Source organism: Anas acuta, chromosome 11, assembly GCF_963932015.1.
Source record: "Anas acuta chromosome 11, bAnaAcu1.1, whole genome shotgun sequence".
NCBI classification, from domain to species: Eukaryota; Metazoa; Chordata; class Aves; order Anseriformes; family Anatidae; genus Anas; species Anas acuta.
This window is the reverse complement of record NC_088989.1, coordinates 945,073-969,617: the sequence shown is the minus strand read 5'-3', so window position 1 is coordinate 969,617 and position 24,545 is coordinate 945,073. Positions and strand designations below refer to the sequence as shown.

At 56.1% G+C, this 24,545-nt stretch overlaps 3 protein-coding genes across 5 annotated transcripts in view; 1 reads left to right on the top strand and 2 right to left on the bottom strand.

The window, feature by feature from the left end:
- SSUH2 (ssu-2 homolog) overlaps window positions 1–10,845 on the bottom strand; it is a 30,504-nt gene extending 19,659 nt beyond the window's left edge. For 2 of the 3 annotated variants that reach the window (XM_068694798.1, XM_068694795.1), the window contains exons 1-2: window positions 7,598–8,070; window positions 7,449–7,509 (exon numbers count right to left, since the gene is read on the bottom strand). In XM_068694798.1, the coding sequence (XP_068550899.1) occupies window positions 7,449–7,509; window positions 7,598–7,603 (67 nt within the window). In that variant the 5' untranslated portion in view covers window positions 7,604–8,070. Of the gene's footprint in view, window positions 1–7,448; window positions 7,510–7,597; window positions 8,071–9,839 lie in introns of those variants that run through there. The other variant, XM_068694799.1, reaches the window with a different exon arrangement.
- CAV3 (caveolin 3) lies at window positions 8,145–13,474 on the top strand. Its single transcript, XM_068694803.1, has 2 exons — window positions 8,145–8,449; window positions 11,554–13,474. The coding sequence occupies exons 1-2, from the start codon at window positions 8,336–8,338 to the stop codon at window positions 11,893–11,895; spliced, it is 456 nt and encodes a 151-aa protein (XP_068550904.1). The 5' UTR covers window positions 8,145–8,335; the 3' UTR covers window positions 11,896–13,474.
- On the bottom strand, window positions 13,464–20,163 carry OXTR (oxytocin receptor). Its single transcript, XM_068694794.1, has 2 exons — window positions 18,912–20,163; window positions 13,464–15,575 (listed from the first exon to the last, which is right to left on the bottom strand). The coding sequence occupies exons 1-2, from the start codon at window positions 19,840–19,842 to the stop codon at window positions 15,328–15,330; spliced, it is 1,179 nt and encodes a 392-aa protein (XP_068550895.1). The 5' UTR covers window positions 19,843–20,163; the 3' UTR covers window positions 13,464–15,327.
- Between the last annotated feature and the right edge of the window lie 4,382 nt (window positions 20,164–24,545).

The following is a 24,545-nucleotide window of genomic DNA, read 5'->3' as shown; positions in this document are numbered from 1 at the left end:
CCAGGCACCACACACCCCATTCCAGCTGAGCCCCTCACCACAGCAGGGGGCAACTTGAAAGAACCTGAAATAGGGAAGGTTTAGATTAGATATTCAGAAGAAATTCTTCGCTATAAGATGAGGCCCTGGCACAGGTTGCCCAGAGAAGCTGTGGGTGCCCCATCCCTGCAGGTGTTCAAGGCCAAGCTTTGGGCAGCCCGGTCTGGTGGGAAGGGTCCCTGCCCATGGCAGGGGTTGGAACTGGGTGGGCTTTAAGGTCCCTTCCAACCCAAACCATCCTATGATTCTCCACTTGAGGATCTGATACACATCTTTCACTGTGCAGCTCTTCTTAAACACGCACTGGCAAAATCACCTGGTTTCTGTAAGTTCCGAAGGGCCTCGTGTGCCCTGTTTACACTAAAACAATACAAATTAGGTACTAGGTACTGGCTATGCTCCAGTGGACATGAGAGCATCTGCATTCCTACAGAGTTACAGTGCTTCCTCCAAAGACTGAATTTATACCCACATCCAAACTAAATAAATCATGTACCACAGTCCCTAAAACAACTCACTTATCACGCTTAGTGTGAATAATGAAATGTCATAATATTTGTTCAAGACATGTGGATTATTTTGTTTTCAATAACTGAGATTTTGCTGAAAATACAGAGGTAATGCTTCCTCTGTGTGGTTTGGTACCTCCCAGAGGAAACGTGCTTTGTATTGACAGGGGCTGCAGAGGAGGGAGGTGCCTGGTACCCAGCCTGGCCCCACAACCTACCCTCTACTCAGCAGACCGAGATGCAGAGCAGGTCTCCAGGCAATTCTGTGAAATTAAAGCAGAGCTGGAGGAGGCAGCACCAGCAGCATCCCCGCTCTCCCCACAGAAAGCCCCCACAGCGAGGTGCTCACCCCCACAGGCTTTGCCCACTGCCCCACAACCCCAGCAGCACCCACAGGACCACGAGCTCCTGCCTGTCCCCACGCAGCTCCTCTCAGTCTCCAGGCAGGCTGGCACAGCAATGCTGCAAAAGGGTAATTCAACAAATAGCCCATCAGTATTTTTGGCACAGAAGCCTCTCCGAGTGCCCGCGCTGCACGGCTCCCACGCCAGCCTGTGGCCAAAGTGTGTGGAGACGAGGAGCTGCTGGCATGGTCAGGGCAGCCACAAGCAGGGCTCTGCTGCTCCCCGGGGACGGGGAGCTCAGCACGGCCAGAGCAGCACCCGCCTCCACCAAACCACCTCTGCCCTCCTCCGGAGCTCCCACCGGGCACCCACCTCCGCTCGCAGGGCCCGGAGCACGCCGGCGTTATTGCTTCGACTGCAAGACCACGGGCAGGTTGCAAGGGCACACATCACATGTGGGCTGATGGATGAAACGACAGGCTGGGAAGAAAATACTTACAGTGCTACCATTTATCAAGGGCAGAAATTAGAACATAACTGACATCAGGCTCTAGCAATAACCACCGAGTTTTCATTTCCACTCCAAAACCCATCTTCCCAAGCAGTAAATCAAACTGAAAATCATGAACTATATTGGAACTCTGCGATGTGTCTGCCTTGCACTGGGATGAGGTGTACGCCTGGATCTCTCCTGCTGCAGTCCTGACCGTCACCACATGGCAGAAGGTGCTAAGTTTCACGGCGCAAGTGGCAACAACTTAAACCTCACAGGCAGGAGCATGCAGCCATCAGCAACCTGTGCAGAACAGCCAGGGGGGGCTCAGGGCCAGACCAGCCTCTGGTCCTCTGCTGCTCAGGAATCCTCACTTTTTGTTGTGAGCACTGTTCATCCCACCTGCAGTGCCCACCCCAGTCCTGCCATCCACCTACTGCTGCCACAGGAACCCCACTCGTACATGGACCTTGGCCCTAAAATTGCTGTTTTGTGGGGAGGATAGGTTAGATGGGAGCCCGCGTCCACCCCAGCACTGAGACAGGCACTGCCTGGGGAAGCAGCGACAATGCTGAAATGCTGTGAGGACAAGAACAGAACAGGGAAGAGCAGCTGAAGCCTTTCACGTGCAAAGCTCCCAGTGCTAGAAATAGGCTTCTATATTCTGCACTGTTATTAAGAGACCAACCCCCCTTCCAGGGCTTGAGAGGATGGTTTTATTTGTAGGCTTTAAGAGCCTCTCGGACATGCCACAGCCAAGCAATATCGATCAACACCGCCAGCATCGCCCTGCACATCTCCGCACTGACATCATCCAGAGAGCAGCGTCTCTTATTTATGAGAGGTAACGTGCCCTGCTTTTCAGGTTGGCATTTCAGTTTTGGCTGCCTTGTGCACTGCAATTCGTGTAGTGTTTTATTCATACAGAGCCCAACTTAGCCTAGGCTCTGTCAAAGGACTGGGCTTCTGAGCCCTGGTCTTTGGACCACGCTGCCCCTCCACAGCACCCATGTGCACACAAGAGAGCACCATAAAACCTCCCGGACTGGGAAGAGGAGATGTCAGCTGCTCCTACTGGAGAAGCAAAGGGCTTTCCAGACACTACAGGCACCAGCATGGCTAGAGCAACACGCCTGGATGACCAGGCCAGACACCCTGCAGCCTGCTCACCTCATCATACTGCTGGAAATTGCCCCAGTCTCGCTTGGAAAAGGAGGGCAAAATGCTTGGTCTCCTCCCTCTCAAATCTGTTCTTTACTGCCAAAAATTATCAGCCTGGGAGGAAACTGGAGTCCTAGAATCATCTATAAGACCTTCCTTTGTGAGCAGCAGGTTTGCTACACCCAGAGGAGGCCACAAGAAGCACTCCAGGTCTGTTCTCCCAGCCTCCCCTCACACCCAAGGGGGTCACTGCGGTCCTCCAGTTATTTAGGGGCTCATACCCATGAAGGAGCAGAGCCAGAGTTGCATTTAGGGTCTGTCCTTCCAGCACAACAGGGCTCTCTGTGCCAAAGAGAATATAGGGCTGCGGAATGAGGAAGGAGCCTGGGGCCACCATCACCACATCGAGCCTAATGAGCCGAGTGGTACCAGCCCCAGCTCCCCGCTGCTCGTGGAGGGCTCTTCCCACTCGAACTGGCAGAGCTGGGAACCTGAATTTGACTTGGCCTTGCTGGGGGAAGCGGCCCCTGAGCGGTGCTTCACACCAGCTGTCAGCGAGCTCCTGCAGGAACGGCTGCCCCAGTCTGTCAGGGAGGCGTTTGCTTGTTTTAACAACTGCAGCTTTGGTTGAGCTTCGCATTGTTTTGGCAATAGGTGCTGCACACAAAGCTAAATGATACAGGAGATCCAGACAGCAAAGTTACCCAGTCCTAAAAATTCAGGGAAAAAGTAGCAGGGCACTGCACGCCATTGGTGCTGCCCATCTTGCCCAGCTGGCCCCCCAGCCCACACCACATCCCAGCATGTTCACAAATGCTGCAGGTGCCCGTGCATCACCACGGGGGTTTGTGTCCCCACAGAACAGGCTTTGGAGCTTGGGCCGAGCCCAAGTGAGCCCCAGTGTGATGGCTCAGCCCAGGCACGCTCGCTTTATTCTCACCTTAAAGCTGTGTTGCAGAGCCCCTGTTTCGGGTCATGTTCTTGGCAGCCAGCTTTAACTGCCCAGTTTCCTGTTGCTTTCATCGCAGCTTGATGCAGAACAGCCGCCTCATCAGTGACTGCAAGCTTCTGCACACCAACACTGTCCTCCCTCATTACCTGACCCCTGAGCTTACAGATTGCAGCAATGCATCTCTTTGCTGGAAGGGCAAGCATTTTTCTACAGCTAACTGCTTTTTGATTAAAGAAAAAAGGAAACAATAAAACCCTATACACCAGGATAAGTAATAGCCAAAGGCAATTGTGGACCCTAGTTCTAATGGGCAGCACACAAACTGGTTAAATCTGATCATAAGACTACCCAACCGGGTATGTCACAAGTGATAAATCAAGACAAGACTTGCTTGATAAGGCAAAGCCAAGCCAAGCTATTTTAAAATGAAAATCCAAAGGAATTTAGAGTGCTGGTGTGAGAGAGAAAAGAGCTGAGACTAGGACAAGCTGTAAACACAGCCTGGTGGGGCTGCTCCCAGACAGCCCCCGGGCCCGCAGTGGAGAAGGGGGGCACCGTGGGATCCCAAGTTCAGGAGGGAAGGAAGAATTGCTGATCGCAGATCATATTTCTACAGTGCTTTCCCTTCTCTAGCCCCCCCATTACACAGAAATAGGATAGGTGATGGCTTCATTTGAAGCCAAGTGCTCAGGAGTGAAAGGGTTTTGGCGGTCAGGGCACTGGCCCACCTGGCACCCCGGTTCCTGAGGCAGAGCTCCCCCACCAAGGCCGAGCTCCAGACAGGACACACGGGGTCAGGCAGCTCCTTCTCACTTCACAGAGAAGGAACATTACTATGTGTGTGCCACAGCCGAGCCTTCATCCCCACTCTGTGCCGTGGGGCTCCACTACGGGTGACACAGCTCCACCAGGACAGCTCACCCCCACCGCTGTGCCGCCGAGAAGTTTGGTCTGCTGCACGAGTTTTTGCAGCACAGACAAGAATGCAGAAAGGCTAGGTGTTTGTGTACCCACGAGGGCACGAATTTGATATTCATAGGCTTTTCTCTCTCTTCTAAAGGGCAATCTGCTTTGAATTGAAACAAACTAAGATGACTTGAATGATAAATGAATGTTGCTCTGTACTTCCACCTCAGTGAAATGTAATTGTAATTGATATTAGACGTGACAGAGCTCCTGCTCAAACTTTTGTTTACAAGCTACTTAACTTCAGCTGTCTCTGAAATAATAATACCATCAAGTCCCTACCCAAAGCATCTCACGAGCGTGCTGAGGAGCAGGCAGCAGCCCAACCCACCAGGCCCCCAGCCAGGAGCTGGGCTCCAGGGCAGCCCCAGGTCTCTCACCGGAGGGCTCTGACACCAGCAGCTCCAGCAAGGCTGGATTCCTGCTCCGTGCTAACAGGAGAGGAGATGCAGGCAAGAAGGGGGCAAGGTGCTGCTTACGATGAAGGGGTGCTGTGCCTCACAGCCCCCTGAGGGGAGACCCAGCAACAGAAGGGAAGAGCAAGGCGGACTGAGGCCTGACCCTATCGTTTTCTCACTTGGAACGACACACAACTCCCTAAAGTGTTCTCAAGTTGACCACAAAATATGCATTAAATTGTTTCTTACCTGAAGCTTTTTATCCTCCTGTGCATTTTGATCCAATTTGTTGGCTTCAGTAATAAATTTCTGCACACCAAACAAGGTGCAGCAATCCTCACACGGCAAGGTCATCTCCCACACTTCATTCTGGTGCTCTTCCAAGCCAAGGAAGGAGGATGAAGAGAGGAGCAGGTGTTGGCAGATCCATGGGCCAGGTGTGCAGTCTTTTTGCACCCAAGCAAGAGAAAGGCATCCCCAGTGCAACCCAGACTGCACTCACATTCATCTGCCACCAGAGGAAACCCAGCCTCTTGCTTCTGAGTTAAAGCAGCACAGTGGCAACATACAGGAGAAACCAGAGAGGCTCACACATCACTACCACTCTCAGGCTCATGTTTTCAGGGAGAAGCACCACTAAGGAATGAATCACTAAACCTGAGCTTTCAGCTGCAGCAGAGAGGGGCTAAAGGATGCATGTGGGAAGGAGACATGAAAGGTAGTTTTTGTTTTGGTCATTAAAAAAAGATGAAAGGAGAACTCTGCTCCAAGCACTGAAAGCAGGAGCAAGCCCTTATGCTCAATCCCATCTGGCAATGCTTCCCACTTGCTCAGAACAGATTCATCCATTGGCTTCCCTGCTACACACACAAGGCTGAGCTGAAGGATGAAAAGCCCTAAGGTGAAGACTGATTCACTGAATCTTCCCTCCTGCTTTAACCAAAGGGCTAATTTACCAGCACCACTTCGTATCTGGCTTTCCTCTCTCCTACAACATACCGCATGCTCTCCGAGGACTTGACAGCAAAAGCTCCCAATTTCTTCTTTCACTGCTCACTGAAATTCATCTATTTATTTTCATATGAGCTTTGATTTCATACAAGCCAGCTTTATTTCTGCTTTATTCTTCTCCACTCTAGAGAAATACATTTCACTTGCTGGCTCTAAGCAGCAGATTATTTTTCTGACCTCTAGAAGGCTTCTAAATTCACAGCACCAGTCCCACCAGCCCACAAACCAGCTTAGACTTTGATAATTTGTTTAGAAAAAGAAATACTCTCCTTCAGACCAAGTGCAGGGCTAATCTGGGGGACAATGGTCACTGTTTCTGCAGAGAGAAACCTGTCACAAGGCTTTCTAACAAACATTCCCATAAGGAAAGGTTTGAATTTCAGTGCGGCTGGGCTGCAGCTCCATCAGGTGCCTGCAGACACCCAGCTATAGCACCAGAGGTGCATAGAAAAGCAAAGGGAACCATACCCCAAAGACTCGGAGGTAAACCCAGCATTTCACAGCACCCGTGCTGGAGAAGGTTTGTCAAGCAGGGACCAAGAAGCAACCCCATAGGCAAGCCCTATTATTCAACTAAGCTCCAACAGTGGAGTCTCACATCCAGACTGATCCCAGGCCACTGTGCTGCGGGCAGCTGTGCCCAGAGCATCCATGAGCACCCAGACACAGCAGCACAGACCTTGGCAGGAGCCCGAAGCCCTCCCAGAGCCAGCCAGACGTCCTGCAAGCACTGTGCCCTCAGCTTGCCTGGAGCCTGGGCAGGCTGGTGCAGGAAAACCTTCAAGTTCTTTCAGCACATCTCGTCCACATCCATCCACTAGGGATCAAGTATTTGCTAAAACTTACATTGCTTTACTGCCTACACTCAGCAATTAAGTTTGCGGTTCCTGCTAATTAGCAACAAACCGACATTACTGTTAGCCCACTGCAGACTTTGGGCACCAGAAGCTTTTACGTGGTGACCCACTCCCGAAGTACTCAGATTTATTTATAACCTGTGTGGTGAGACAGAGTACTCTCCCATTGCCACCTGAGACAGCTTCCTAGCTGCACACTAACACCGCCTGGGTTCACGTTCCTCCTCCCACGCCCGAGACACCAGAGCCGCGTGCCTGCGTGCAGGCAGCCGAGGAGCGGCCGGGCCCCAGCCAAAATCAGCCCGTGACTCACGCCGCCGGGCACCCGGGGCACAGGGCAGGACACGGGGCTCAGGGCAGGAGCTGCGCCCCACCGCCGGCCCCAGCCCATCCTCGGCGGTGCAGAGCCCCCGGGTGTGCAGGGTAAAGCCCCTCCACCCGCAGCAGCTGCACCTCCTAAATTCGGCACTGGGTCCCGGCCAAGGCAGCATTGCTGTGCCGGGAGATGGCTGCTGCTCAGCTCATCGCCTCCGCACAGCCCGTCCTACAGCACACCGCCATGGTCTGCACAGCGAGATACCCACAGCCCTCCCAGGCACTGGCCCTGTCGTTGCAGCCCTGCTTCAGTCCCAGAGCTGCCAGCACCCTCTGCACCCTCCCGACACCCTGTGTTCTGCCAGCACGTCACCCCCCGGCTTCTCCCCATGGGTGCACCCACCTGCACGGCCACCCGCCACAGCACAGGGTGCCAAACTGATGGCAGAGGAGCTCGGTGTTCCCTGGAATTAAGGAGTTTACAAACAACTGATTTCGCAGAAGCCGTGTGGGTGTTTTTTTCACAAAGCCGTTAGTTTAAAACAAACCTACAGTCATCAAAGCAGAGCACTGAAGAGATTGATGAGGATTATCAGAATGGCATGAGATAAAAAACTTCTTCAGCACGCTGAGTGGCACGGTGCCCGGTGCCCATGCAGGAGATCCCCGACCATTAGAGGTCTGTGGGTCAGCCCGCTGGCTTCCTCAGGTCCCTCTGCATGGACGGGCCACACCAGAAGGAATTCAGGGGTTACCACAAGACCTCTCCTGGGCTCCCACAGGGACCAGGGCTTCTTCAGGTGGTATTTATAGGCAGCATTCCTGTCTCCCAAAGTCCCTTCAGTTACAGATTAACACAACACCCGTTTCCTCATAAACAAGTGCTTCTCTCAGGCTCCCAAGGCCTTTTGCTCCCACGTGAGCATTATTTCTCCCAAGCAAGGAGAAAATCCCACCTGTAAGGCCAGGCTAAGGCACCCACCCCCAGGGCCATCCTTACAGCATTGAGGGTCACCACAGGAGCAGCTGGGGGGCCACCAGCCCCAGCATGTGTGACCCCCCCCCCCGACCAGTGACACTGCTGGGGCTCTCCCCAGCAAAGCCCCTTTAAGGGCTGCTCGGGGCGGCGCGACATTAATTTTAGCCTGGAGCACAGCCAGGGGCACGCGGGGGCTGCAGGGCAGCTGCTGCAGCGCCTCCGCACCCTGCCCTCCCCCGGGCCCTCCCTCTGCAGAGCCCCAATTTCACTGCTTTTCACCTGACGGGTGCCAGCCTGGCGGCGGAGGAGCAATGGCAGAGGAGCAGAGCGAGCTGGACGAGAGGATCATCATCAAGGACCAACACACCAAGGAGATCGACCTGGTGAACAGAGACCCGAAGCGGATAAATGAAGACGTTGTGAAGGTATGGCTTTAAGTGCTATTTTTGAGAAGCATCTTCCTTATTGCAACAAGTGTATGGGTGTCTTCATCCTGCATCTGGTCTGACTTCAGCTCTGACTTTAAGTCACTGGTGCACGTGCCTCAAGAGGAGGCAGCACCTCAGGTGGCAGCGAGGTCACCTGCTGCAGGACCCCCACCCTGCGCTGCCAGAGCCATTCAGATGCTGGCTGGACACCCCTGTGGGGTGCACGGCTCCAATTAATGCAATATCCTTTGTATATGCTGTGCAACTCCATGGGCTGCAGCTTGAAAATTATGGAGACACCCTCATTTGTGACAGCAAGTGGAAAGCCAAAAATAAAACAGGCTCAGCCTATATCACTGATTTAAAGTGAACCTTGGAAAAAAAGCTACTTATGATCAAGAGTTGACAACCTGAGTACCAGAGCACTTAGACATGTATTGTCCTCTTTGGAAGATTGTTTCTCCCGGGTGGCAGCATGAGGGTGCAGCAAGCCTCCTCGCCTGTTTTTGATCAAAAGGAGTAGCACATCTCTGAGAAGGGAATGGCTTTCCTTAATGCTGACCACTGAAACTTGACTGCTCTGTCAGTTGCGTAATAAGATTTGTTAGAATTATGCCAAAGATAAGTTTGGCCCAAAGGAGGACGGGTGGAGAGGGAAGGGTTTTGTTAAAACTGTTTGAGAGATCAAAGTGAATGACACCGGGAGTGACAAGACATCGAGCCTGCTCACAAAGGCTTTGAGCAAGTCGTGACCTTGATCGCACTGCTGAAATGCAAGCCTGCATTTGTGCATTAAAATGCTTTCTATTACAGCTAAAACGGTGGGCATGGCCAAATTAAAGTGTCCCAGATGAGCTGGGGCAGTACCAGCCATAGATGGGCACCTTCCGGCAGGGCGAGACGTGCCCGCGACAGCTGCCGGCGGCTCAGTCCCCACGGCCCCACACACTGTGTGCCCACATCTGTGCCGCACCCGGCGCTGCCTCTGCTCGCACCGGGCCACAGACAGGCCCCACGGCAGAGCTGGGCCATGGGACCACGGCTTTGGGAAAGGGTACCCCAGGAGCAGAGCCTGGAGAAGGGGGGGTCCATGGCAGGGCCTTGTCACAGCGAGCCGGAGGGATGGCACCAGGCCGGGGGCAGCTGCCCTGCCATCAGCCACGCTGCCCATGCCACAGGGATGGGCTCCAGCACGGCTCGTTGCCAAGTGCCAAGCAATGCCCCGTCAGACCTACCTGCTCACTGCTTGCAATGCCACCAGCTGTCCCAAACAGGACGTGTCAGGGCACAGCAGGCCCTCCCCAACCCCCTCATGCCATTCCCCCACCCCTTCCCCTGCCTTTTTCTGCCACAGCTCCAAAACCCCCAAGAGGATTTTGAAGCTCACCAGCTTACGTGACCACAATACTTCCTCAGCTTTGGAAGCTTTCAGAGTGCTCAGTCCAGCTACCTCGCATTCTTCCAACCTTAAAAATAGCACCAAAGATAAGGCTGGGCAGGGAGAGGCAGAACCACCAGGCCCTTACCCCCGGGCACTGCCACTTGCCTGCCTCCCTCTGCAGCGGCTCAGAGGGGCAAAGCCTCTGCAGCAAGCAGCAGCAAACTGGAAAACGCCCTGCCCTTAAAGACTTAAGGGCCTTGAAATACCCTTCCTTAAAGCTTCACAGGTACAGAGGCAGGCCAGGGCAGGAAAGCAGACTCAGAATCATTCATCTAGGTTGGAAGAGACCTCCAAGATCACCGAGTCCAACCTCTGACCTAACACTAACAAGTCCTCTGCTAAACCATATCACTGAGCTCTACACCTAAACGTCTTTTAAAGACCTCCAGGGATGGTGACTCAGCCACTTCCCTGGGCAGCCCGTTCCAACACCTAACTTGCAGGCAGCAAGGTTTGCCCTGCCACAGAGCCATATCTGCTCGCTGAGGTGCACCAGCAGCAGCTGGAGACCCCAGCACAGCTACAGCAGGGGCAGCAACCAAGGGCGCTTGGCAGAGCTCTTAAAGCCCTTCCCTGGACACAGCCATGGAGCACACAGGCAGCACCCACAGGTGCTACCCCTTGAAGGTGCTGGGGCAGAGCCCACACTCAGCTCACAGTTCAGCCTCTCTGCCCCATCTCTCCTCAGAGCCCCTTCTGATGCACTGGAAGAAAAGAAAGAGAGTAGAAGAAACTCCTCCCTTATAAGCTGCTGCTCCCTTCATTAATTGATCCCCTGATTAGCTAATCAGGCAGTCAGGCAGCTGAGATCTGTCATTCATTGCCAGCCCAGCCGGGCAGTCGATGCTGCTCACCAGCACCCAGCAGCCTGGCTGTTAATTCCTAATCCATGTCAATATTTGCCCAGCATCTCTTGCCAATCCCAGGAAATTAAAGATGATACGGAATGATTTTACGATCAAAGTGCTTCCAAAACCAGAAGGGATGGTGCAGTTTGACAGACAGGTATAAACAGACACATTAGCCTCACCAATGAAAGGTCACGCTTTTTTTTCAAGACAAATAGCTTGGCTCATGCATTCCCTAAAAATGAGTTACATCGCAACGAGATCTCTGTGCATAGTTCCGAGGCTTTTAAGAATATTTGTAATGCAGGGACACTCCCAACGCACGCATATAACACCATATCCCTGTAAGGGCATGGCCAAGCTGATGTCTCTCTCTCTTCAGGCAGAATGCAAACAAGCTGAATTGAGTACCTTGCCTCCGAATATATAAATAAGTAAACCATAAATCAAGAGGACTGTTGGGGTTTTATTAGCGCAAACCACCTTCCTGCCGAGCAGGCAGCCCGTGCCTGAATGCTAAAAAAGGGTAGGAACGGGCTCTGGCTTCCTCCAGAGTAAACACATCCACGCACATCACCGCTTCGGAGCACTCGTGGCCGGCCCCAGCACCTGTGAGCGTGGTGTGCAGTGTGAGTGCCACCGGCCCTGCCCCATCTCCTTCAGACCTGGGCACAGCTTCCAGATGCACCAGGGTCTGTCCCTGCTCCGGGGCTGTGACCCCACTGCCCCCTCTGGGCTCCCCCCGCGTGGCAGCAGCTCCCTGGCCTCCCGCTGCAGTCTGTGCTCACCCCCTGCCTCTTCTCTGCTCCCAGGTGGATTTTGAAGATGTGATAGCTGAGCCAGTGGGAACGTACAGCTTTGACGGTGTCTGGAAAACCAGCTACACCACCTTCACCGTCAGCAAGTACTGGTGCTACCGCCTGCTTTCTGCCATCCTGGGAATCCCCCTGGCCGTGGTCTGGGGCTTCCTCTTTGCCCTCATCTCCTTCTGCCACATCTGGGCGGTGGTGCCGTGCATCAAGAGCTACCTGATCGAGATCCAGTGCGTCAGCCGCATCTACTCCCTCTGCATCCACACCTTCTGCGACCCGCTCTTCGAGGCGCTCTCCAAGATCTGCAGCAACATCAGAGTTGCTCTGCGGAAGGAAACCTAGAGCTTGAGAGCTGCCCCAGCCATCACGCTGCTCGTGGTGTGCCCGCCTCGGTCACGCTGCCTCCTCACCTGGGGGACCTGCACAGCACGCAGGAGCCTGCGGCACAGCTGGCTCTCGGGACTCTCCCCCAAGAAGGAGGCACACTGAGCTGCCCCTCGATCCATCCTAAAGACAGCAGTGGTGGCAGAGCCTGGCATCATGCCCTGCTCCTGCAGGAAGGACCGCAGCATCCCCCAGACCACAACATCCCCCAGACCTCAGCATCTTCTGGACCTCAGCGTCCCCCAGACCTCAGCACCTCCTGGACTGCCGCATCTCCTGGACCATGGCCCTGGGCCACCACCTGCAGCTGCAGAGCAGGGAGGGAGCAGCAGAGCCGCCAGCATGCCGCCAGCTGCCCCTCACAGCCCTGCCTGCTCCGTCTCCATCCTCCAGCATAACCCTGAGAAAAACACTCGCATATGAATTATTTGCTGCAAATAATTGTTGTTGTGAAAGCTTCTGTATTAAATCAGGCTGCACAAAAGGCTTATGGATAGAATAGTGGAAAAAAAAAAAAAAAACACTCTTTTTCCCTGTGTGTTCCCATTTCAGCAGAGCTTCAAAAAGCAGATTGATTAGTGTATGAAATGCTGTGTCTGCCTCCTGAGAGGACGTGAAGGGCTTGGGCTGCCGACAGCTGCACAGCCACCGGTGGCAGTTTGGGGCTCACTGCAGCATTACAGGGCAGCACTGGGCCTGCGGGCAGGACACCCTGGGGAGCATCAAGCACGGGGCAGCCGTGTGGGTGCTCTCCGCAGACAGACAGCGCCTACGGAGCGGGCAGGGGGCTCGCCATGGGGAGCAGAGGGAGCAGACGGATCCCACAGCCCCCCGAGGAGGGGACCCAGCCGTGCGCAGCGCCGGGGCTGGATGCTCGTGGAAGGCACGGGTCACAGCAGCCCACGGAAGGGCGTTTGTCACACACCGTGCCCCAGGGCTGCCAGCGCTCCTGGGGGGCATGTGGGGTGCACAGGACCGTGTCCGGCCGGGGCACAGCCTCCTGGGGGCAACGCGGTGCTCCTGAAGAGGGGGACAGGGGAAAGGTGCAGTTCGGAGCCGTTTCCTCCCCTGGGCTGTCAGTCCGTTTGTTTGGCCCGTGCTCCGCAGAGCTGTGTTTTAACTGCGAGGCGCTTTGTTGGCTCTGTCCTTAAGTGCTTTGCTGAATCAGGGCCCAGGAGGTCTCATTGTTCACTTATTATTCTCAGTTGTATTCATGTGCTTTTTTTCCTTGGCTTCCAACAAGTACTTGAAGCCGAAGTCTCTGCTAGTGCTATGCCAAGGGCTAGGAAGAGCCAGATTTTCTATTGGTGCTCCTCCAGTGGCTTGGGACTGTGGGCCTTCGTTATCCCACAGCGACGTAGCACTGATGCTCAGCAACACCAGGCCTCGAGACGGGTAGAGGTACACACAAGAAAAAAGATAGTTAAATGTTTGTAGGGAAAAGAAAAAAAAAAAGTTTCCAATAACACTTTGTCACAAGCATTTTTTAAAGCTTTTTGAAGGAATAAAAGTAATAAAAAGCAATGTTGGAATTACAGTCGTTTTAATTTTGTTGTTGCTGTCCTAGCAGTTCACATCCTGACCCAGCCCCCTCCAGGCTCCCCCCACGGTGGTCTCCAGGCTCCCTGCGCAGGGAGCACACGCTGCCACTGTCAGCGCCTCTGTCTCCCTCTGACCCTCTTGAAGCGTGTGTCGGCCCCGTGGCTGGTGTCCCTTTCTGTGACAAGCCTCTAGCTTATCCTGACAGAGTGAAGGCAGCCCCGGGGCGAACCGTGCCCTGCGGTGGGCAGGCAGAGCCGAGGCACCCTCCAGGGACATCCCAGGGTGCAGGGGCACAGAACAAAAGAGGAGCAAGTGTGAACGAGCACCCTTGCACTCAAAAGAGCCCCCGCACATCAGGGTCCCCTTCTTGTTCCGTGCAGGAGGTAGTGACTCTCAAAGGGAAAGGGGATGAACATAGGAGGAAAAACTCTGTTTGTTTTCATAACGATTTAAACCAGTCCGTGAAGTGTGCTGGGACTGAATGTGCTGGGTCGTAGTCACTTGAAGCTACTAGAAAAAAAATCAAAGGAATGCCAGAATATGAAAGGTGAAAATGTACCTGTTGGTGACAGTGAAAAAATAAAGCTAATACATAGATAAATGCATTTTTCACACTCATTCCCGACACGTAAGGCCAATTCAGGTTACCTCTGAGTGCACACAGGCCTCACTTCTGCATGCCATCCCTGCGGGTGCCCACAGGAGAAGCAATCCAAGCGAGGGTAGGAGCGTCTGTCCTCAGTGCTCCCTCCCAGCCACCCGGACAGAGCCCACCCTGAGCCGCTCCACCCTGCAGGGGCCAGGCCACGGCTAACTCCATGCCACGTACAAAGTGGTGTACACATCTTAAGTGCTTGGTGCAGTGCTCTATAAACAAAAGCATCCTTACCCTGAGCGTACTCAGGTCTTGTGTTTAAAGCATAGCATCCCGACAGTTCCCTTCGTTTTTTCAGTATTGCCATGCTTCTGCACTTCCCCTCCCTCTTTTCATCAAGACACAGTCAGAAAATTTTATTTACAGGTATTTCTTTGCAATAAAAATCCATGCCAAAAGCATGACCTCGTGCATTACAAAGCAAGATTGCATTGGTGTAAAAGACTAACTGCTATCTACAGTAAACCCAAAGCAAAAGCTCGGCCTCGGGGGACTCTGCGGGAGTTTTTCAGTCCCACGGAGCCCAGATGCAATCCCCAGTGCCAGCCCTTTAGAAGCTTTGAGCGCGTTCAGCAAATGTATTATTGCACACATCCCCTGATCCTACAGTCGTGTCTGCTTCCCTCGCTCCCACTGCCCGACGTGCACAGCCCTGCTGGTGGCATTCCCGGGCACAGCTGTGGGCACAGGGACACCCAGCCCCGGCCCGAGGGTCCCCATGGCACCCCATGGCACCCTATCCCACCCCATGGCACCCTATCCATAGCACCCCATCCCACCCCACAGAACCCCGCAGCCCCACGCTCCCCGCTCCATCCCGGCAGTGCCGCCTGCCCAGCGCAGGGGAGCGGGGAGGGGGCTCCCTTCAGTCGGGTTGAGCCCAGCTCTGGCGATTGCTCGGGACAAAACCTGCCCCTCGTGAGTTTGGAAAGCCACCCGCCTCAGCGGCGAATGGACTCGGAACCGGGTTCGTGCTGCTCAGCGCCACGCACCACCAAAATCCCGAGCACAGAAGTCTTCCACTGGCTCCTGCCCCGGTTAAATAACAAATGCTGTACATGCTCACCCTCGCGCAGACCCTATGTACACCTATTTACACGGAAATCCCCTCTCAGGTCCCAATCACAGCTTTTTACAGGGGCGTGCCGAAGGCGCTCAGCACGGCGGAGAAGCAGGGCCGGGCCGGCGGTGCCTCACGTCGCGGCGGGCTGCGTGAAGCTCCTCTGGCTCGTGCTCTTGCAGCTGAGGACGAAGGAGGAGGAGTTGCTCTTCTTGCTGACGCTCAGGTCGCACGCCGGCCGCGACTTCAGGTAGCGCGTGGAGCAGCAGAGGAAGCGCCGCATCAGGTCGTGGAAGAGGTGCCCCGTGTACAGCATGTAGATCCACGGGTTGCAGCAGCTGTTGAGGCTGGCCAGGAGCATGGCGATGATGAAGGGAGAGGCTGCAAGGCAGAAAGAGCCATCAGGGTGCTTTGGGGCAGGGAGAGCCCCCGGGAGGGCACCGGGGCACCGGGACACACGGCCCTGCTGCAGAAACACCACAGCAACCACACTGGTAAAGACGAGGTGGGATACATGAACAGCAGGCAGCGAGTCCGTGTTTAAGGAATTGCTGCTCAGAGTTTTCCCAGAGGAGCTGTGTTTGCCCTGCTCGGCTCCCAGGCTGCTGGTTCTGGGATGTTCACCCAGCAACACCTCGCAAAGAGGCAGCGCTGCTCCTCCTGCTGCAGTCAGCGCTTGCAGTGCCCTCCTGGGGGGCACAGCAGAGAACAGGGCCCAGAATAAAGAGCCGGTGGGGTCTCTGCCACCCTCCCCAACATCCCCAGGGTGCCCCTGATGGGGCTGCCAGGGGCACCACTCCCAGGTGTCCCCACCACCAGAACACAGCTGCAGGGACAGAGCCCACCAACCCAGCCACATCCACGCCTCTGCACAGCGCTGTCCCAGCCCCTGAGAGCAGAGACATTTTCCTTGCCCCCTCTCCCCAAATTAATTTCCACGTACAAAATGCTCTGCCATGGGAAATGATGGCCGTTTCCATTTCAGTAATGAAATCTGGGAGCCTGGCAACGGCTCCTGGCTGCACACCCGGCTGTCGGGGTGGCGATGGTGGCGGCGCGGTGCCAAGCACAGCACCTCCCGCGGCTGTCCCCACCGGCACAGCACAAAGCCCCCAGGTTTCCCACCCACGGCCGAGAGCTCAGACCGGCACCGACCCGCCAGAGCAGGGCTGCTGGCCCCACAGCCTGGTGGCCACGCTGGCCCCAGGTGCTGAGCCCCATAGGGGTGGTGTGCCCTGCGCCAGCCCCGCGCCCCAGCCCGGCTTCTGCCCTCCTCGTGTGCTGCCAGCAGGCGCGAGCAGTGCGGGCGTTACTGGGCTCTGGCTGTGCTCGCTGCCTGTCTGCCTCTGCAAAAATCCACTTGCACCTCTGAAACCAGAAGAGAAGCACAAATAGCGAGTGCTGGTTTCCAAATGCACCTTTAACCCACTTGTGCATAATTCCTGCTCAAGTGATGTCTGCTCCAATTGCTTTTAATTTCAAGTATATGCGAAAAGAGAGCCATGGGGAATTGCTTCAAAATCCCAGGTGCGAGACCTGAGACACATCACAGCAAGTCACTTAAAAAAAAAGCAATCATCCATCTGTTGCTGACTCAGCTCTCCTGTCTCTGAGGCACATAAATTGAGCTTCGTGGGGCTCTCTGTGTGTGGTGAGCATCACGGGAGCTGCCCCAGGAGTGGCTCAAGAGCTGCTTGCCCCTGCCGAGGTGGGGACGTCTGATTTTGGGGCGCTGTGCTGGCACCCCCAGCCCCTCGGAGCAGACCCTGGTCCCACACACTGCTCACACCGCAGCAGCAGGTATAAACAGCTCCCCTCGCCAGGCATAATCTTTGTGACATCCTATGTGGAGGATTCTAAAAATTTTCTTAGCAAGCCAGAGGTGGCAGAGCCCTGCTGCTGGCCGGTGAGCTCGCTGCCCCTCGCCTTGTCCAGCACAGCGCTCACACCGCCCGTAGCTCCTGCAGCACAAGGAGCTGAACTCACCTCCTGCTGCTGGCACACCTCTGCACCAGTGCCCTGTGATTCTGCCCAGCCAGGGCAGCCCAAGCTTTGGTGAAAAAAAGAAAAAAAATCTGGGCTGCAGGGCAAGCTGCTGCTTCTGCAAAGAGCGAGGGCTCTGCAGCCCCCCTCGTGCCCCTGGGGCAGCCCGCAGGAGGACAGAGGGCCTGGGGAGGGCACCCTGGGGTGCTGTGGGCTGCCGCCCTCCTCGCCCAGCAAAGCAAAACAACAGAAAGGGTGGCACTGCCCGTTTGGCAGTGTAGGCAAGGGCAAGTCTGACTAACAGGCAGGCATGGCCGCGACCCGTAGCAGTGCTGGCTACAAACCCAACCGCCCTGCGCAGCCCCACTGAGGGAACCGGCAGTGGCAGAGCTTTGGCTTTCTGGTGAGATTGCAGGCTGGAAATACAGCCAGAGGGAGAGACACAATTCATCCAGCTGCTGAACATTTGAAGTTTTGACTAGCCTAAATCAGGTTAAAAAATATAAATTAATTAATTAAAAAAAAAAAAAAGAGCTGCCTGGAGCACCTGGGAGGGCATAAAAAGCTGTGCTTATGTCTCCACCTGGAATGGAAGGGACAGAGAGAGGCAAGAAAGGCAAAGCGAGGAGAGCTGGAGCCAGGCAGGAGAGCTGCTCTGGCTGCGGGGAGCACAGATGTGCACGGGCTGCCGGGGACACCAGGTTTTGCACTGACGGTGTGTAAATGAGACCAGTTAATGAGTGTGTAACTGACACCAGCTAACAACACGACACGACAGGATTACGTGGTGCGACCCAGCCGCAAAGCCCCTGCTGTGGCAGGGCTGCGGGGCGGACAGCAGGGAGCTGCGGCTCCCCCTCAGCCTGTGGCATCCCCAGGCTCCGCGCTTCTGATGAGTTTGGGGCACTTTGTCCAAGGAAGAGGTCCCCAAGTGCACTTTTTTTGTCCTTTTTCCTAGCTCAAAAAGCTGTGCAGAGTTTTTCTTGTATCTCTCCCCTGAGGTGTGGGGACACCTCCGTGCAGAGGCAGCACAGATTCGCTCAGCTACAAGCACACAAACCCAAGGAGGGTCATATATTTTACTCTGCTTGCAACCTTAGTGACGACAGGAGCAGCCAGCACCAAGTATAAAAAATGGCAATTCAGTGACACCACATCCTTTAGGAAAAGTCTTTGCTCATAAATCAGGGGGTTTCTGGAGGAACCGTGCTCCAGCCAGAGATAAAATAACAGCGGCACAGCCCCTGGGAGGATGGAAGCAGAAGAAGAGGGTGAAAGAAGGGCAAAAGAGTTGAAAGCGAAGAAGTCAGCAAGGACAAAACAATACTGCAAAAGAAAAGAAGTCGGGCAGTGAGACGAGCAGTTTGTGCTGTGGGAGCTGCCGCGTGGAGCAGGAGCGAGCAGCCGGTGTGGGTAACTCAGAGCTCGGAGGCTGAGCTCTCACAGCCACCTCGGGGAGCGGCGACACCTCCCCGGCCACCGCCAGCCACGCAGCCCAACCCCGGAGCCACAGCCACCCTGAATTTGTGCAGGCTGAGCCAGCCTTTGCCCAGGTACAGCCACCACCGCCCCTCCCGTTTCTTCTCCATGTTCAGAACTTCTCCCCGTCCCCCTCCCAGCCCCCCGAGACCCGACCCAGCTGAGTTTCTGGCTGCCCCCGCAGCCCGCTGCCGGGTGTCCCCGCGGTCGCTGGGCTGAGCAGCCCTCGCGCAGGCACGGGGCAGCAGGACGTACCTTCCTGCGGGGCGTTCGTGTCCCACACAGACCACATCTGCACGAAGAAAAAGGGCGTCCAGCAGACTATGAAAGCTAGCACTATGATGAAGGTCATTTTGACCGTCCGGATCTTGGCTTTGGAGATGAGCCTCGTGCTGCTCACCCTGGCAAACGCCGTCCCGCTGCGGGCGTTGGAGCTCAGACCCACGTTGGGCCCGTGAGCCGTCTTCAGCTTCACGTTCTGCCAGATTTTGAAGCTGATTAAGCCATAGCAGATGCTCAGCATCAGCACAGGGATGATGTAGACCATGAGGGTTATCCAGGTGACATAGGCTTTGGGTCCCCAAGGCTGGATGAAGTCTGCCCAACAGTCGTAAACTCCATTCCCCACATCCCTCAGAGAAAAAATGTGGATCTGAGGGATGCTGACCAGCAGGCACAGCAGCCAGGTGAGCAGGACAGAGACCCGGTCCGCCCTCCTGTGCAGGGACCTCAGCGGCTGACAGATGGCCAAGCACCGGTCCAGGGACATCAGCAAGAGCATGTAGGTGGAGGCGAACATCCCCACCACCTGCAAGTACTTGATCAGCCGGCAAAGGAAATCCGGTCCGTAAAACCTGAAGGTGATGTCCCAGATGAGCTGGGGCAGCACCTGGAAGATGGCCACGACCAGGTCGGCGATGCTCAGGTGCTTCATGAAGAAGTACATGCGGGAGTGCTTCTGCCGGGTGGTGTGGATGGCCAGCAGCACGCACAGGTTGCCGGTCAGGGCGAGGAAGAGGATGAGGCACAGCACCGTCACCTCCACCTTGGCCATGTCCTCGTTCCTCTTCAGCGGGTCGGCCGTGCCGTTCCTGCCCGCCGTCTGGTTCTCCGCCGGGACGCTGCCGTTCCCCAGCGACCCGTTGGCCGCCCACAGGCTGCTCCCGGCCAGGTACAACTTCTCCATGGCCACCCCGGCCCGAGCCCAGCCCGGCGAGCGCACGGAGCCCCCGCGAGCCGCTCCCGGCCGCAGGCAGGCGCGGCCCCGGCACGGCTCCGCTCCCCGGCGCTCGCCCCCGCGCCGCGCTCCCGCCCGGCCCCCCCCCGAGCCGCGGGGGCAGGAGGGGCTCCGGGCACCCCCCCGCCCCGCCCGGCCCTCGCCGTGCCCGCAGCCCCCTGCCCCCGGCGGCACGGGGCGTTCCGGGGGGGTCAGGGACCGGGAGCGGGGAGCAGCCGCGCCCCCGTCCCGCTGCCGGCACCCACGCGGGGAGAGGGGGACCCCGGCCGAGGGGGGCGGAGCGGGGGTGGGAGGGGTGGGAGGGTGGGATGGGAGGGGGGGGGAGGGATGGAGAGAGGTGGGGTGGGGTGGGGTGGGGTGGGGTGGGATGGGATGGGATGGGATGGGATGGGATGGGATGGGATGGGATGGGATGGGATGGGATGGGATGGGATGGGATGGATGGGGAGCAGCCTGGCCCCCTCAGCATCCCCATCTCATCCCTATTCCCGTCCCCATCCCCGACCCCATCCCCATCCCCATCCCCATCCCCATCCCCTTTCCCAGCCCCTTTCCCATCCCCATTCCCGTCCCCATCCCCATCCCCATCCCATTCCATCCCCATTCCCATCCCCATCCCATCCCTGTCCCCGTCCCCATCCCCATCGCCATCCCATTCCATTCCCATCGCATCCCAGTCCCCATCCCCATCCCACCCCACCCGCCGCAGCGGCGGGCGCGGAGCGGGTCCGGGGCCGGCTCCGGACCCCGCCGCCTGCTCTGGGAGCGGCGGCCGCGAGGGGGAGCGGCAGCGCCGGGCCCGGCCGGGCCCCCCCGAGGGCTGCGGGGCGCCCCCGGCCGCCGGTGCCTGCGCCCGGCTGGGACCGGAGCCGGGCACGGGGCGCGGGGCTGTCCCCGAGCCCCCCGCGGCTCTTCTGGCCCCGGTGCCAGAATTGGCCCGAGGCTCGGCAGAAATGCCCTTCGGAGCCCCCCCCCCAGCTCCAGGGGCTCTCTGCGCTCCTCTGGCCGCGTCTCCGTTGCTCCGGGCTCGCACTCGCGCTCCTGGGCAGGCAGCGCAGCGCCAGCCGCCGAAGGCTTTTTTCTTTCAGAGAGATTGTTTTAGAGTAATACCAAAACAGTTCTGTAACAGAAAAAACCGCGGGTGTGTTTGGTGTCACTGCCACCCCTGCCACTCTCAGCCTGCACGTCTCAGAGAGGACAGGAGGCTTTCCCTGGACTCACTTCCCCACGAGGGATGCAGGCACCGGGCACTGCTGGAGAGCCCCCCCACGCCTCAGCAGCACCTTCCCGAGCCCTGCAGCAGCCCCGGAGCCATTCCCAGGCCTTTTCACCAAAAAGGAGGCTTCAGCACCGCAGCGCCTGGCACGGCTGCCTCAGCCACCCAGCCCCAAGCAAAAGGAGCGTGCTGGTGCTCGTTCCACTGCGCTGCTTTTCCCTGATAACCACAGCTCAAACTCTACTTAGCCTAGCCTTAGGCCTTGAATAAACATCCCTGAAGTTATTTTTAAAGATTTTTGGGAACCTTTAGCTCTATGCAAGATGTAAAAATGTTAAATACTTTGGCAAGTTCTTCCCTCCAGGGTTCACGTTCTTCCTCCTTCAGGCAATAAAACGGCTGTGGGAATCGCTGAGGATAACAGCTCACCATGTGCAATGCTTTTTTTTTTCATTGTTCTGCCCTTTTCGGGAGAGCTCTGTAGGAGGAAGTGACCTTGGGTGAAATCCTGGCTGCAGTGGAGTCAAGGAGAGGTTTGCCACTGGCTTCACTTCGTCCTGCAGGGCACTCGGAGGTGGTGCATCTGTGCCAGCAGCAGCCTGCGGTCGCCTTGGGACCCGTCTGGCACTGGCGTGCTGGCACCACGCACCTCAGGTGAGTGCCCTGGGACAGAGCAGCCCCAGCTCCTCTTCACTGCCAGCTGAGGCATCGGTCACAGCCACACAGCCCCTGATTGCTTCGTGGAGTCAGGGTTCTGCACCAAACTGCTCTGAATGCAGACCACAGCCTTACGCCAGTTGCATTGCTCAGGAGCGTTCGCAGCCTCAAAGAGTGGTGTGTAACTACAGAATACATTTTATTTCAACAGTGAATCATAACTGCTAATCTGCGGGAGAGCTCTCCTAGGATTCGTTCTGTTTGTCCCCTTGCCAATGCCAAACTGATCCCAGTGCTGCGTTTTTCTAACACTCTGTCTGGTCTGATTTAGAAGTGCAGGAGCAGCTTATCGAGCTGCTTAGGTGAAGGCTCACGCTCCTCGAGGATGAAACTTCGGATTCAAAACGTGAAGGCATGGAAGGTTTTCATTAGTCTCACATGAAGCTTTTGGCTACAGCCTAGGCTCTCTGCCCATGCCCCACTCAGAGGCACAGGATCTGGCCCTGCCTCATGGGTGGTGCTGAGCCAGGGGCAAGGAGCTCAGAGCAGACCCAGGGGCCAGGAGCTCAGAGCCAGACCTGTGTCGGGAGCAGCAGAAGGAAACATCCCGCTCCCCGGTGCAAGGAGGCTGCAGTTCTGCCCCTCCCCATCACAAAGAGGGGATGAATTGTGTGAGCAGTGCAGGTGCTGCTGCCTGCCTCAGGGCGCACAGCACACCACACACCACCACGGCTGCCCTCTCCTGTCCCGACGCACCCCCAGCTCCCCAGCAGCCGCTCTGCTCGGCGCTGTGGCTGGACAAGCTTCACACGGAGCTTTGTCTTCAAGTGGTTTGCCAGCTGCCGAGGAGCCAAAGTGCTCCTGCTCCCTGGCCGAGGAAACCAGGGCTGAGAGCATCTCCGTCCGTGAAAAAAGTTTTTCTCCTCTCCTGGGCAGCTCAGAGACAGAAATCATTCACTGGGTTTTGGCACCTACCTCGCCAGTTATACAACGTCTGACTCTCCCGTGTATTTTCTCATCTATTACCCTGTTTTCTGGCTGTTACAATTTGGCAGCTTACATGTTTGTTTTACTCAACTGAAAAGATTTACCAAAGGGCAGAAATGAAATGAAACCTCTTCGGCTGAGGATGAATTCAGTAGCCATAAAGCAGGTCCCTGCCCCGCTGCAGGCTGCCAGCTCTGGGCCGCCACGGGGCTGCTGCTGGCACAGCACGGGGGGCACTGGGGGACACCGGGGGGCACTGGGGGCACCATGGGGCACCCGGCAGCCCTGAGCCAGGCAGCACAGGGAAGGTGCAAACGCTGCCTGCCAGAATTCAGTCGGGTCTGTCCTGGCTGGGGAGGCTGCCGGCACAGCTGTGCGCCGAGATGCTGCCTGAGACACCAGAGCCTGGGCACGCTGCGGCTGGGACAGGCTCTGTTGTGTTCCCCATGCACGGATCTCCTCCTGGCCATTAGCTTTTAACAGTCCCGGCGCTCACTGTGGGTGCCAGGGAGAAGGCCAGGCTTTCAGGGGAAATTGCTCCTTCACACGGCCAACAAATGAGCTTTTCAGCAGCTACCCAGACACCAGCTCATGCTCACGGAGAAGCCCAGCCAGCTGCACCCCGCAGGGACACTGCCCGATTTTGAGCCCTCCCTGCAAGCCCTGTGCAGGCGTTGGGTGCTCGTCCTGACCCTGGAACACCTGTCCCTGTCCCTGTGCCTGTCCCTGTCCCTTCCAGCCCGGCTGGGGCTGTGCTTTCCACCTCCGGGGGGCTCAGCAGCAACGACTGCCAGGGTGCCCCTCAGCAGCAGCCACACTTGGGGCACAGGGAACAAAACATGCAACAGGCAGAAAATCACAGGCTTTTTTTCCTTTTTCTTTTGAATTTTCCCTGATTAGCATCTTTTTTTTCTTTTTTTTTTTTTTTTTTTCAGTTCCCATTAAAGGAAAATCTCCGACCAGTTCTCAAAACCATTCAGTCCAGTCCAAATAAACTCAGCCTGCAACTGCCAGCTGCCATAACTGTTCATTTTATTGTGCCTATAAACACTAATTTGAGTCAATAAAAATGTCTGTATGAGGTATAAACCAGCACATATAGGTGATTTGCCGACAGGGTCTGTCGGCGCAGCCCAGGACAGCAGCACCAGTACAGAGCACACACCCCAATGGGTACAGAGCAGGAGATGCTCACGGCCCCTTGTGGCTCTCCAGCCCCTACCCAGGCAAAGCTCCCGGCAACTTCAGCCTCCCAGCAAGGAAAAAACAAACAAACACGATTCTGAGGCAAAGAATCTTGAGAGAATCAAAGGGTTTTCTGAGTCACCCCCAGCTCCTTCCAGATTAGAAATTTCTATGATGCCCCAGAGCTGGAAACATTTTTATTTTAAAAATACATGCTTTGGAATAAGCAAAAGCGCAAAAGCTACACAAAGCTAAATTTAATTTCAATTTGGTTTACTGCTGCATCTGAAATAGATGTTTTTCCAATAGCTATCTTGAATCCCAACTTTACAGTCCCCATGACACAAGAGGTCTGGCAAAACTTCAAGTCCAGGCCACCGGTTTGCAGATGGAGTTACTCATGAACTCATGGATGGATGCAGCCCACAGCAGGCAGTGCAAGCTAGAAAGTTGGGATGTGTTATCTGGCTGCTCTTGCATGGGAAATTATCTTTATCCTAGAATTTCTTCCCAGTCCTTGCCCTTGCCCCCTGCACTCAGTCTGCAAGAAGGCCAACTTTGGTAAATTCCCTAAAAATACAGAGATGTGCAGTCCCACGCACACACC

Bases quoted from the DNA above. Each gene is read 5' to 3' on its own strand.
- CAV3 (XM_068694803.1), top strand. From the start codon at position 8,336: ATGGCAGAGGAGCAGAGCGAGCTGGACGAGAGGATCATCATCAAGGAC. The intron at 8,450-11,553 runs GTATGGCTTTAA...CTCTGCTCCCAG, and splicing joins TAAATGAAGACGTTGTGAAG to GTGGATTTTGAAGATGTGAT.
- OXTR (XM_068694794.1), bottom strand. From the start codon at position 19,842: ATGGAGAAGTTGTACCTGGCCGGGAGCAGCCTGTGGGCGGCCAACGGG. The intron at 15,576-18,911 runs GTACGTCCTGCT...TCTGCCTTGCAG, and splicing joins CACGAACGCCCCGCAGGAAG to CCTCTCCCTTCATCATCGCC.